Source organism: Lygodium microphyllum, chromosome 3 (assembly GCF_053477565.2).
Source record: "Lygodium microphyllum isolate KBCC chromosome 3, Lygodium_microphyllum_v1.1.10, whole genome shotgun sequence".
Taxonomy (NCBI): Eukaryota; Viridiplantae; Streptophyta; class Polypodiopsida; order Schizaeales; family Lygodiaceae; genus Lygodium; species Lygodium microphyllum.
This window is the reverse complement of record NC_141137.1, coordinates 83,806,869-83,819,821: the sequence shown is the minus strand read 5'-3', so window position 1 is coordinate 83,819,821 and position 12,953 is coordinate 83,806,869. Positions and strand designations below refer to the sequence as shown.

Genomic DNA, 12,953 nt, shown 5'->3' with positions numbered 1-12,953 from the left:
TCTATCAACAACTATGAAAATATAAATGAGGGAAATTGAATGACAAACACGCTTCATATTCTTCATAAAGACCAAATAGATATTTGGAGATTTATCAACACTTGTGAAAATTGCCAATACCTCAGTGAGCAGATAGTTGGTTAAACCTTCTATCTTCTCATTAGATTAGAGTTTTGGGGAAGAACTTCTCCATTCAATTAGGGTTTTAGGAAACCCCACTTCCCCCTTTGGTTCTCTCTATGCTAATGTGGTAGTGGGAGGAGATGGTTCCTCTCCCTCAATGCTACCTATTATACCTAAACTCTTAAGAAGTGCCACATCTACACACTTGACTAAACTTTGAAGAGTCTAACAAGTAAGTGTACCGCCATTGTAAGGAAACTAATTGGGAAAAATAAATACCACACCATGTTCACTTTTCTTACAAGTTCCCAACAAAGTCCAGCAAGAGTTGGTCATGGCACCACCCTTAGTTTTCTCTATTTAGCTAAAATGACATAAGTGCATGATCATTCGATAGACAGTATTCACACCCTTACTTTACTTGATTTAGCTACATAGCATAATAAGACCATTGGGTACATGATATGCAAGGTGTTTTCAACTATTTTTGGCCTTATCATATGAGCAAGTGTCATCAATTTTGGTTGAAGCTCACTTGATCATTTCAATGGAATGCCAAATGGAAATTATCCTATTGTAGTTTTTTTAAAAAATAATGCATGCGAGAACTGATATTAATGAGCAAAGGTAAATATAGTTACAGCATGAAAGTTATGCCCCTTGGCCTAAGCCAAAACATAGAGTTTCTTTCAAAACAGTTTAAAGATCCAGTGTGAATCCTTGAGTTGCTTCAAAACTAGTTAAAACTCATCCTTTAGTGAATCTATAGCATCCTCAATGCTCTTGATAGTGCAAGATCTGAACACACATGTATTTCTCCATGACCAAATAAACTTCAAGGTGATGGCAGATAGGAGACTGATTAGCCTCCAAGTATCATCATCCAGTGAGCCTTGATCACCAAATAGGACCACTGAAAAGCACAACTTGTCATTCAAATTTGCTTGTCTAATCCACTGTTTCACTTTCCTCCAAACAAGTCTTCCTTGTACACAATCCCAAAAGAGATGTTTATCAGTCTTCACTACTCTCTTGCACAAAGGACATAGAGGGGATATTTGTATTTTGTCAGCCAAACGGCACCTGAGAGGGAGCTTCTTAAGCAACAGATGCCACCGAAATACATTCAGACTAAGAGATGGTGTAGCCTCCTAGAGTCTTTTAAGTCTCTTCTTCCAAGTTCTAAAGCTAGCCATAGGGGACTCATTCTTCCACTTACATTGCATAGAGAGGAATATGGCATTGGAGGGTACTGATACATCCCGTAGAGATTTGCAATGAACCAACAACTTGCCCAAAAGGCTAACAAGATCCTTCAAAATTGAGTCATCCTTTTTGAATGACGAGGTTGGCCATGTTGACTTCAGATGAGTCAAAACATAGCATAAGAAGTCAAACTTCTTATTATTCAACTCATATCTAATCTGCATCAAATCAATTTGCATCCAAGTACCTTCAGTATTGTCCCACAAATTGTCCCAAATTCTAATTCCTTTATCTGGATCATAAGCAAAAGGAGATAGCCACACACTTCCGAAAAGTGAAGAATCACCATGCATATCTCCCTTGGAAGACCAAGAGGAGTCAACTATTAGCTTTTGCCATGACTAGGGAATTGATATCCTGAGGTGAGGGCAGGAAATAATATCTTGCCACAATAGATTTAACCATGCACTACTTCAAATGTTAGCCCTCTCAATTCAAAACTTTAGTAGGATAGTCCAAGGTTGAGACACATCCATCCTCTTGAGAAGAGCCAGAGATAGGCTAAGGGATTTATCAGCCAGACTCTCCAGCCCATCCCCTCCATTCTTCTTATCTTCTGTGATTAGGTCCTAGCTGATTTGAGACTTAGATCTCTCCCCATTTCTAAACCATAAGAGATCCCACATCAACTTCTCAATTTTGTCCCAAGCAGAGTTGCTGAAAGGCATCTGTGAGGCAATGTATACCACTGCAGATTAAAGGAAGGTCTTAATCACTGTGATTCTACTTGCAAACAAGAGAGAGTTTGCCATCCACTTTTTTAACCTTGTCTTGGAATTTCATCAGAAACCAGTTGAATCTCTGTTGGGTAAGAGATATGCCTACTCTTGGGGGCACCTAAATACCAGACAATCTCACTTGGCTTGACTATTTTAAAGCCCAACTGCATCACCCAAGTCTTCGGGTCAGTCCAAGAAAACCAGAAGAGCTCAGACTTAGAAGAGTTGATTTTAGAGGTAGATAGTTTAGAGAATTCCGTGTAGATATTCATCAAGTTGTTAACAGACTGTTGGTCAACATGCACAATTGATGCATTATCATCAGCAAAAAATTGAATTGCATTCATTGATCCATCTAGCAGTAGCAAGGCTCAAATAGCCCCTCTTTGAATAGCAAATGACTAGCTAACTCTATCATAAGACTTGTCCCAATCCATGTTAATTAGTAGAAAGTTAGTGTGTAGGACAAGAGAGTAATCCATTGAGAGAATAAAATGTAATACCGCATCATGGATCTTTCTACCAAATACAATTCCATACTACCTCTCATGGATAAACTTGGCAAACAAGTGTTTAACCCTTAATTCCAAGGTCTTGGCCATAGCTTTATAGGTAAAGCTCAAGAGAGTGAGCGCTCTCCAATTGGTCACCTTAGTGCAATCATGGGCTTTAGGAATAAGTTTAATCACCCCACTATTGAAATATGCATGAATTATTCCAGTATTCCTCACATGATTCATTAAGTTCACCACATCATTGCTATAGGAGTTTCAAAATTTTTGAAACAGGCTCAGCAACAAGCAACCCGTCTTTTCCAAGAGATTTTCTAGGTTTCATGTTGAACACTGTATTTTTTTACTTCCTCCATTGTGAAAGGCCAATCCAGCAAAAGGGCCTGATAAGGAGAGATGGAAGTTGAGTCTTCTAGAAAAGAGTGAGCACATTGCTCATAGTTCAAAGGAGTGGGAGGGGCAGTCCCTCGGGTAAGTTACTCATGAATATATGTGTGCATCACGTGGGTTCAAAATAATGTATTTTTAAAATACATTTTTTACATATAGAAGGATATAATATAAAGGGGCTATTTACATGTTGAATAGAAAAGGTTTATGTTTTATTCATAAAAAATTCACAGACACTACAAGGATATGAGGGTATAGTGATGCCCATTAGCAACGACAAATAGCAATGTCGCTAATAGCGACGCAAATAGCGACGGTACCTAGAGAAAAAAAATGCGGGCTGAAACCCGAGCGCGTCATTTTTCGCCCATTCATGAAAGAGAGAGCGAAAGGGAGAGCAAGCATCTTGCTAAGAGGGAGAGAAAGAAGGAGAAAGAAGGCTTCTCACCGCCACCGCCACCGCCACCGCCGCCGTTCGCAAAGAAGAGGAGGAGGTGTACGGAGGGTGAAGAGGAGCCGCCCTCGCAAAGAGGAGCCGTCAAACCCTTCTTTGAGCCTTTATGGTGAGTGCATTGTCCATTCTTGTGTTGCTTTTGTGTTTTCTCTCTCTCTTTTACTTGTTTTTGGTATAAATTGTGTGTATTGAGAGAGGGAGAGTAAATGAGAGAGAAAGAGAGGGAGAGGGAGAGGGAGAGGGAGGGAGAGGAAATGAGAGAGGGAGAGGGAGAGGGAGGGAGAGAGAAAGAGAGGGAGAGGGAGAGGGAGAGGGAGAGGGAGAGGGAGAGGGAGAGGGAGGGAGAGAGAAAGAGAGAGAGAGGGAGAGGGGGAGGGGGAGGGGGAGGGAGAGAAAATGAGAGAGGGAGAGGGAGTTTTCTGTCTCTCTTTTACTTGTTTTGGTATAATTCGTGTATATTGAGAGAGAGAGAGAGGAAATGAGAAAGAAAGAGAGGGAGAGAGAGAGGGGGGGAGAGGAAATGAGGTATAATTCGTGTGTATTGAGAGAGGGAGAGGAAATGAGAGAGAAAGAGAGGGAGAGGGAGAGGGAGGGAGAGGAAATGAGAGAGAGAAAATGAGAGAGGGAGAGGGAGAGGAAATGAGTATAATTCGTGTGTATTGAGAGAGGGAGAGGAAATGAGAGAGAAAGAGAGGGAGAGGGAGAGGGAGGGAAAGGAAATGAGAGAGGGAGAAAAAGGGAGAGGAAGGGAGAGGAAATGAGAGAGGGAGGAAATGGGAAAGGAAGAGGGAGAGGGAGGGAGAAGAAATGAAAGAGGGAGAGGGAGAGGAAGAGGAAGAGGGAAACATTGAAAGAGACAAAGAGAGGGAGAGGGAGAGGGAGGGAGAGAGAAAGAGAGGGGGAGGGAGAGGAAAAGTGAGAAAAAACATTAAACATAATAGGGAAAGAGAGAAAGAGAGGGAGAGGGTGAGGGAGGGAGAAGAAATGAGAGAGGGAGAGGGAGAGGAGAGAAAAAAAATGAGAGAAGGATAGGAGAAAGAAAAAGAGAGAAAAGTTGTTAAACATAATAGGGAAAGAGAGAAAGAGAGGGTGAGGGTGAGGGAGGGAGAGGAAATGAGAGAGGGAGAGGAAGAGAGAAAAGGAAAGGAGAGGAGAGAGAAAAAGAGAGAAAAAACATTAAACCTAATAGGGAAAGAGAGAAAGAGAGGGTGAGGGTGAGGGAGCGAGAGGAAATGAGAGAGGGAGAGAAAGAGAGAAAAGGAAATGAGAGAGGGAGAGAAGAGAGAAAAAAATGAGACAGGGAGAGGAGAGAGAAAGAGAGAAAAAACATTAAACCTAATAGGGAAAGGGAGAAAGAGAGGGAGAGGGTGAGGCAGGGAGAGTGAGTGAGAGAGGGAGAGGAAGAGAGAAAAGGAAATGAGAGAGGGAGAGAAGAGAGAAAAAACATTAAACATAATAGGTGAGGGAGGGAGAGGAAATGAGAGAGGGAGAGAAAGAGGGATAAAAAATGAGAGAAAGAGAAAAAAATGAGAGAGTGAGAGGAGAGAGAAAAAGAGAGAAAAAACATTAAACCTAATAGGGAAAGAGAGAAAGAGAGGGAGAGGGTGAGGGAGGGAGCGTATATGAGAGAGGGAGAGAAAGAGAGAAAAGGAAATGAGAAAGGGAGAGGAGAGAGAAAAAAATGAGAGAGGAAAAGGAGAGAGAAAAAGAGAGAAAAAATCCATATACCTAATAGGGAAAGAGAGAAAGAGAGGGAGAGGAAACGAGAGAGGGAGAGAAAGAGATAAAAGGAAATGAGAGAGGGGGAGGAGAGAGAAAAAATGAGAGAGGGAGAGGGGAGAGAAAAAGAGAGAAAAAACATTAAACTTAATAGGGAAAGTGAGAAAGAGAGGGAGAGGGTGAGGCAGGGAGAGGAAATGAGAGAGGGAGATGAAGAGAGAAAAGGAAATGAGAGAGAGAGAGGAGAGAGAAAATACACTAAACATAATAGGGAAAGAGAGAAAGAGAGGGAGAGGGTGAGGGAGGGAGAGGAAATGAGAGAAGGAGAGGAAGAGAGAAAAGGAAATGAGAGAGAGAGAGGAGAGAGAAAAAGAGAGAAAAAACATTAAACCTGATAGGGAAAGAGAGAAAGAGAGGGAGAGGGTGAGGGAGGGAGAGGAAAAAGAGAGAGGGAGAGGAAGAGAGAAAAGGAAATTAATTATTGTTGTTTGTAGTAGTAGTAGTAGTAGTTTTTCTTTTCTTTTCTTATTTATTGTTGTTTAGTTTTCTTGTTTATTGTTGTAGTAGTAGTAGTTTTTTCTTAATTTCTTGTTTATTGTAGTAGTAATAGTAGTAGTAGTAGTAGTAGTAGTAGTAGTTTTTTTTCTTATTTTCTTGTTTATTATAGTGGTCGTAGCCGTGGTAGTGGTAGTGGTAGTCACGGTCATGGTCGTAGTCATAGTCGTAGTCGTAGTTGTAGTCATCGTAGTCGTGAAAAAAAGAATGATAACAAAAATAAATTGTTTGTCGTAACGTAGACAAAATGGAAAACAATGAAGGTCTTGTTGTTTAAGATCACAAGGCGTATCTTAATCAGCATGTCCCATGTCCTTGCTCTCAATGCAAGCTGAAAATTAGACGAAAACGTCGATTGTCTATAGAACACGTACGACGCTTCAGCGAGTTTCAATCTGAGATCATTGATCAGGTGAACTTGGATTTTCAGCAAACGGTAAGAAAAGTTAATATCAATCATGCATTGTACTCGCAAGCTAATTGAATACCATATACAAGAAGATTGGGTGTGGCTGGAAAATTTTCTATCCCGGGAGGTGACGTCTCATCCCAAGGAGGAGTGCACCCTTTGCGGCCAATTAGAAGAGTTCGTGGGCATGCGATGGATGGAGTGCCTGAGCCAATCAACCACTTGGAAGGTACTACCCAATCTATACCGTCAATACCAGAGGAGACAAGCAGCCTTCCAGACCTACCTACAATCTTGGAACCTGAGATGGAGGCAATGATCGATGTATTGATTCCTATGGATGTCGAGACTTCTGATCTGCTTAGAGAGAAAGCATCCATACCATTATATGATGGATGCCGAGTATCTTGCCTGAAGATACTGCTTACACTCCTAAGTGTGCAAGCAAAATATGGGTGGAGCGATGCGAGTGTGACCGAGTTGTTCAGGTACCTTGTACGTACGCTTCGTTGATTTCTTTTCGGCACTATCATTAAAAACATTTGTGTTTTTTAAAGGTGTTTTATGATTTTTTTTAGGTTACTGAAATATCATATATTACCACCTACAAATACTATGCCTGAGTCTTGTGATGATGCATGACATATTTTATGAAAGCTTGGCATGGACTACAACAGCATCCATGCATGTATCAACGATTGCATACTGTTTCGAGGAGAATATGAGACTATGGAGACATGTCCAAAGTGTGGTACTCACAGGTATCGATAGGACTTGCAAGGGAAAACAATCCCTCAAAAATTTCTTAGACACTTTCCGCTTATCCCCTGCATAAACCACATGTTTCATATGTCCGGCATGGCGAGGTTGACAATGTGGCATGTGTAGAATAGGTCCACAGATGGAGTTCAACGAATATCAGCGGATTCACACGTATGGAGTCACATTGACTCTACCTTCCCAGGCTTTGCCCGAGAGCCAAGGAATATTCAGCTCGGTCTTGCAATGGATGGTGTGAACCCATTCGGTCTGCACTCAACTTCTTACAGTGTGTGGCCTATAGTCCTTGTCAACTACAATATCCCTCCATGGCTTTCTACGAAGAAAAGACATCTCATCCTTAGCTTACTCGTCCCTGGCCGCTACAAAGTAAAAAATATGAACGTGTATCTTTGTCCATTAGTCGATGAGCTTAAGATTTTGTGGGAGGAGGGGATCACCATGTAAGATATGAGCAAGCGCGATGATCGACGGTCTGCCAATATTCGAGCCATTCTCATGTGGACGATGCATGACTTTCCGGGATTTGGAGAATGCTCAGGTAAATAGGCTTCCGTTCTCATTGGTAATATCTATATTTTATCTCGTTCAAGTTTGTACTCAGTGGATAAAGGTGTTGGAGCAGATATGATTATCTCAGGTTATTATGCATGTCCATTGTGCGGGCCACAGTTAGACTCCCGAAGGTCATGAACCATGAAGAAGATGGTATAAAGGTGTTGGAACAGGTCTGGTTACCTCAGGTTATCATGCATGTCCATTATGCGGGTCACAGTTAGACTCTCGAAGGTCATGAACCATGAAGAAGATGGTATATCAAGGACACACCACTTTCTTGCTAGAGGGTCATGAACTCATGGAAGGTTTTCTTGGACGACCTCCAACACGTATGAATGCCCCAAGCTGGTACGAGCTGAAAATGGTCCACGTGAGTCACATCCAAACGGAATGCGACGGTTCTCAGTTTTCTACGAGTTGCCATATTGGACCCACTTACAGATCAACCACTTGTTGGATCCCATGCATATTTTCAAGAATATGGGCAGCTTGCTATGGGACCACATCACAGGAAAGGGAGACACTATAGGGGCACGAATGGATTTGAAGGTGGTAGGCAAGATGGAGGCGTTTTGGCCACAGTCGAGTGCAGCTACCTCGCGCTCCTTGGGTTTTGTCCACTAAAGAAGAGCACATTGTGAAGCAAGTAGTCAAGTCCGACGGGTATGATGCGTTCTCTCAGGTCTGCATTTTCTAAAGACGACCAATTATCAGGGCTAAAATCCCATGACTGGCATAAGATATGTCAGTTTTGTACTACAAATGGATTATTATTGGCGTGCGCATTTTGCTATTTGGAGTGTAGCCATTGTTCATAATGCTTTCTCATTTGTGGCAGTTTGTACTACCAATCGCGATCATAGGATGCCTTACTCCAAAAATATGCGGGGCCATTTACAGTTTTTCTTTTGTTTTGCTTGCTTATTTTTTTGCAATATCCTTTGTACTGACAATCATGTTTCTAACAGTTAGTATTTTGTTTTCTTTACAGCACTCCATTACAAGTCACTCATCTTTCTTATCTGTAGTTACCATGTTTAATTAGAATGCATTATTGTATGTTGGACTAATGTGTAGTTGTTTCATTTTTTGCAGAGTCCGTTCGATGCTCCTTTGGGGTGGGATGAGCTTTCGAAAGGCGAGGATATGTAGCTTGCCCTTGGATCCCTGGAGCTCACATACCCTTCTTTTTTGGTCGCCTGATTTGTGTAGACATTTTCTATGTAGTAGTAATATCTTGTTATGATTGTACCAGTAGCTTTCATTATGCGATTATGTATTTATTTCATGTATCAGTGTTATGATTTAAGTACACTTTGTTTTTGTTTACATGAGCATTGTACACAGTACAGAAACTATTTTGTATGGCCCCAATAAAGCACACAGTGCTATATGTGGCAGGGCCACAAAATTTTTCCCCCCTATTACCATCGCTATTAGCATTACAAATTTACCTGCACGCGTCGTTATTTGCGTCGTTATTAGCGTCGCAAAGCGTCATTATCAACGTCGCTATTTGCGTTGGTATTTGCGACGCTGATATCGATGCAAATAGCGACGCTGATACCGATGCAAATACTGACTGTTCTATGGCGTCGCCAATAACGATACTTTTTGTGATGACAGGAGTAAATTTTGTTATTTACATTTTCGTCACTTTTAACGTCGGTATAAGGCCTATATCTTGTAGTGAGATAAGGATATTTATAAATAGGCCTTAAAAGCACGTGATGTAGAGGATATATATATATATAGTAACTTCCTCGAGGGCAGTCCCAGCAATTGCAGCTAGATGGTTTTTAAAAACAGTCGAGATTGAAGTATGATCCGTGACCATCTTCCCATCTTGATCTAGTATTTCAGCTATAGTTTCTTTTTTTTGCTTAGCTTTCAATTGAGACAAAAAAAACTTGTTGGGTCCATCTTCACAGACTGCCCACTTACCCCTTAACTAAATCTTAGCTGCTCTTACAACTTCTTCATTTGGCTTAAAAAATTATCAATGTCTCTTAGACAAGTCTACATGTATGCATCACCTGGCTCACTTGCAAGGGAAGCTAGAGTCGAGCTTCTACCACTAGTAGCCCCTTCCAAGGTATTCTTTCTTAATGTCACTTTATTCGTGCCATGCTCCTTCACAACCCAAGTAACTACATGAAGAGCCTTTTGCCAAGCACAAATAGGAGAACCTTTAGAAGCTTTTCTCCAAGCATCCTCAATCCTGCTAACAAAAGCTTCATAATGTAGAAAGGATGCATTCAAGCGAAAGGGCGGTGGCCCCTAAGCCTAAAGGAGATGAGAATTGGTACATGATCAGATGACATCACTTCATCCAATAGCTTGTACCTCACACCACCCCCTATCCACCATGCACCACATGTAGCATATACTCTGTCAAGCCTACTACCACGCCAAGTGTGCCCAATATGTTTATTATGCCAGGTAAATTACAGTTCACATTTTTGTCCAAGACCAAGGCAATATCCCTTAGTTCACAAGCATTTTCAAAGTGCCACCAACTCTCTCTTTCCACCAAATTGATAGTGCCATTGCCGTGGGATCTATCAATGCCATACAAGGTCATGTTCCAATCACCCCCCACAAGGGCATTCATTCCATCCAAATGCTATTGCAGAAATTCCCATAAACAAGCTCTCTGGTTAGAATTATTGGGGGTATAATATACCAAGCATAGCACAAACACCTCAGTGTAGTAGGAGATGTTGACTCCTATACAACTCCCATGACTAGCTTTAAAGGCCAAACGCGCATGCATCATTATACTTCACCTGATCATTCTTCAACGCCTTATCAATCTCCGTCATGTTAATTTCACCATTCCTATTAAAGAGTATTCTTGAAGTCCAATGAGGGCGTCTGTTGCTCCGGAGGCATCGATTCCGTTCTTACTGCTTCCCAAGAAGAACTTGCATGTGTTCCTTCGGGACACATGGCAACTTGAAAGCACATAACTGCCCCTCGTGCACCACGTCAATCCATAATAGACTGATAGGAGAGTTATTATTATGATAGGTTTGGAGTTTGCACAGCAATATTATTCTCTCTCTCTTTCTAGCGCACAATAGTGTTATCAAAATTATCCTATTGTAGTTCAAATGGCTCGGATTCCAGAAGAGAGATTAGAGCTTTTCATCACTTGACAAGAAAGGTTCATCTTTTGAGTATTTTTTACATAAAGATAGCCTTTGGAATTAAAAACTACGGTTGGGAAAAAGTTCGTCGTGACCTGTGATCATAACCTTTCGCATGTGAAAGCATCGTTCGACGTTGACCGTGACTGAGCGGACTGGATAATGTATTTCCATGTGACCATGACAGTGTCGAGTGTCAGTGATGAGCATTAGTCCATGTGATCAAGACAGTGGGAGTGATGAACATTAGAGTGCTGGATGGTAAAGAAACGCTATGAGACAATATTGCTGGGCAAACCATGCTACATCGCAAATGAAAATGGTCGACAAACACATGACAACAAAAAGGGATCAAAATGGTGCGACAGATGCAGCGAGAGCCTCTCTGTTACTTCTTATAAGAACTGACGGCAAGTCTTCGAGTGGTGAAAGCAGCCGCCCCATCATCATCATCATCATCATCATCAGCTCTTGCTGATGACGGTCTTGAGGTGGTGGACGTCGCCGGCGCCTATCTGGAAGGCCTTTTCGAGGACGGCGTCGTCGATGGCGGGTGAGGAGGCGAAAAGGGCCTTAGCCACCTGGGAGGTGCCAGGATTCTGGCTGGTGAGGGCAGCGATGCCCACGGCAGGCTCCTTCCCTACATTCAGCTGGAAATGGACCAGCCCCTTGGGGAAGACGAACAGATCCCCCTCCTTCACAGCCTTGGCGAAGAGCTGGTTGCTCCCTGTGGTTACAAACCCTACGTAGAGGGAGCCCTTCTGCACATACAAGAGCTCGGTGGCGCGCGGGTGGACGTGCGGCGGGTTGAGGCCGCCGACGGCGTAATCGATGCGCGCCATGGAGATCCCCAGGGTGTTGAGGCCCGGGAACTTGGCGACGTTGGCGAGGGTTACGGCAGAGCCCAGGGGGTTGGAGGTGTTGCCGGCCTTGGCAATGAAGGAGGAGGCGAAGTCCTCCGGAGCGGCGGCGGCCTCGGCCTTGCAGACCATGCCATTCACCTTGACGGTGGAGTTGAGGTCCGCCACGCATATGTCCTGCAGTGGGTCCGCATCGCTCGCGAAGCCAGTTAAAGGAGAGCAGCAGACCAAGAAGATGGAACAGAATAAGATGCTGCTCCTATCCATTTGTCTGTGAACGAATATATTCTTCCCGCAGTGGTTCTGCAGACGACGTTTCTTCTTATACTGTGAAACACATGTGAGAGAGAGAGAGAGAGAGAGAGAGAGAGAGAGAGAGAGATTGTTCTCTTGAGATGCTGTACCTGTGATGTAGGTACGCTCGTACTTGGCAGCTTTTATACTTTGTCTTGTTTTTCTTGCTTCATCCTGAATCCTGATTCCTCTTCTCTTTCTCCAACCATGATCTCGACGGATGAATTGCATGCAAGTGACACCGTATCTACCGCTTCTCCTCTGGAGTCTGAAGCAAGGATTCGAATTTCGAACTTCGAATATCGCTGAATTCCGCCACGATCTTAGTGTATCAAATATCTTTATCTTTATCTATTATCAAAGAAGCATTAAGAACCTTTTGGTATATAAACTATCTTTAGTTTTATCTTTTACATATACTCAAGATAAGCTTTTGAAATATCCTAACATGTGGCAACCATGTGAAGTACCCAAAAGGCCCGTAGCTACGTTACATGTGTCACACTAAAGATGGGGTAAACCAAAAGGCTCCAAGCTATGCACACAACACCCTAAACACAGCCGTTGAACCACATTAATCAATGGTGGGACATATAGCTATATAAGGAGGATGATAGGCTCTTGTTCTCTTTATCACACACACACACACACACACACACACACACACCTTCTCTCTCTCTCTCTCTCTCTCTCTCTCTCTCTCATGAGGAAGGGGAGGGGACACATAGGTTTATGGATGTTAGAATAGTCTCCAAATGGGCAAAGAAGAGGGATCCAAGTTAAAAAGACAACAATCACCTTGAATTGCAGTCTTTTGTCTTGTCCTCTCTCTCTCTCTCTCTCTCTCTCTCTCTCTCTCTCTCTCTCTGCAATTTTTGTCTCTCCCTTTTTCCTTGCAATATTCTCCCCCATTCAGACAATAGGATCATAGGGAAGTTTTCAAATAGGCTGGGTCTCCACCTCCAGCATGGCCTTAGTGGTCACCACTTATGGGATCTCCAAGGAGAGTGATATAGTATATGTCAAAGAAAGCATCGAACGGGATGTAAAAAGTGAATGTGGTATTTTACTATTCGTAGTGCGCTACTTTCTCAACATTACTAGCAGTTTTGATAGAGAAGGATGATCAAAGATGCTTGAAAGGATTCTATGGCATGTGAAA

At 42.6% G+C, this 12,953-nt stretch overlaps 1 protein-coding gene across 1 annotated transcript; it reads right to left on the bottom strand.

Annotated features, from left to right (window-relative positions):
• Positions 1-10,901: 10,901 nt before the first annotated feature.
• Positions 10,902-12,050, bottom strand: LOC148038580 (germin-like protein 5-1). Its single transcript, XM_087673623.1, has 2 exons — positions 11,902-12,050; positions 10,902-11,800 (listed from the first exon to the last, which is right to left on the bottom strand). The coding sequence occupies exon 2, from the start codon at positions 11,762-11,764 to the stop codon at positions 11,102-11,104; it is 663 nt and encodes a 220-aa protein (XP_087529749.1). The 5' UTR covers positions 11,765-11,800; positions 11,902-12,050; the 3' UTR covers positions 10,902-11,101.
• Positions 12,051-12,953: the final 903 nt, after the last annotated feature.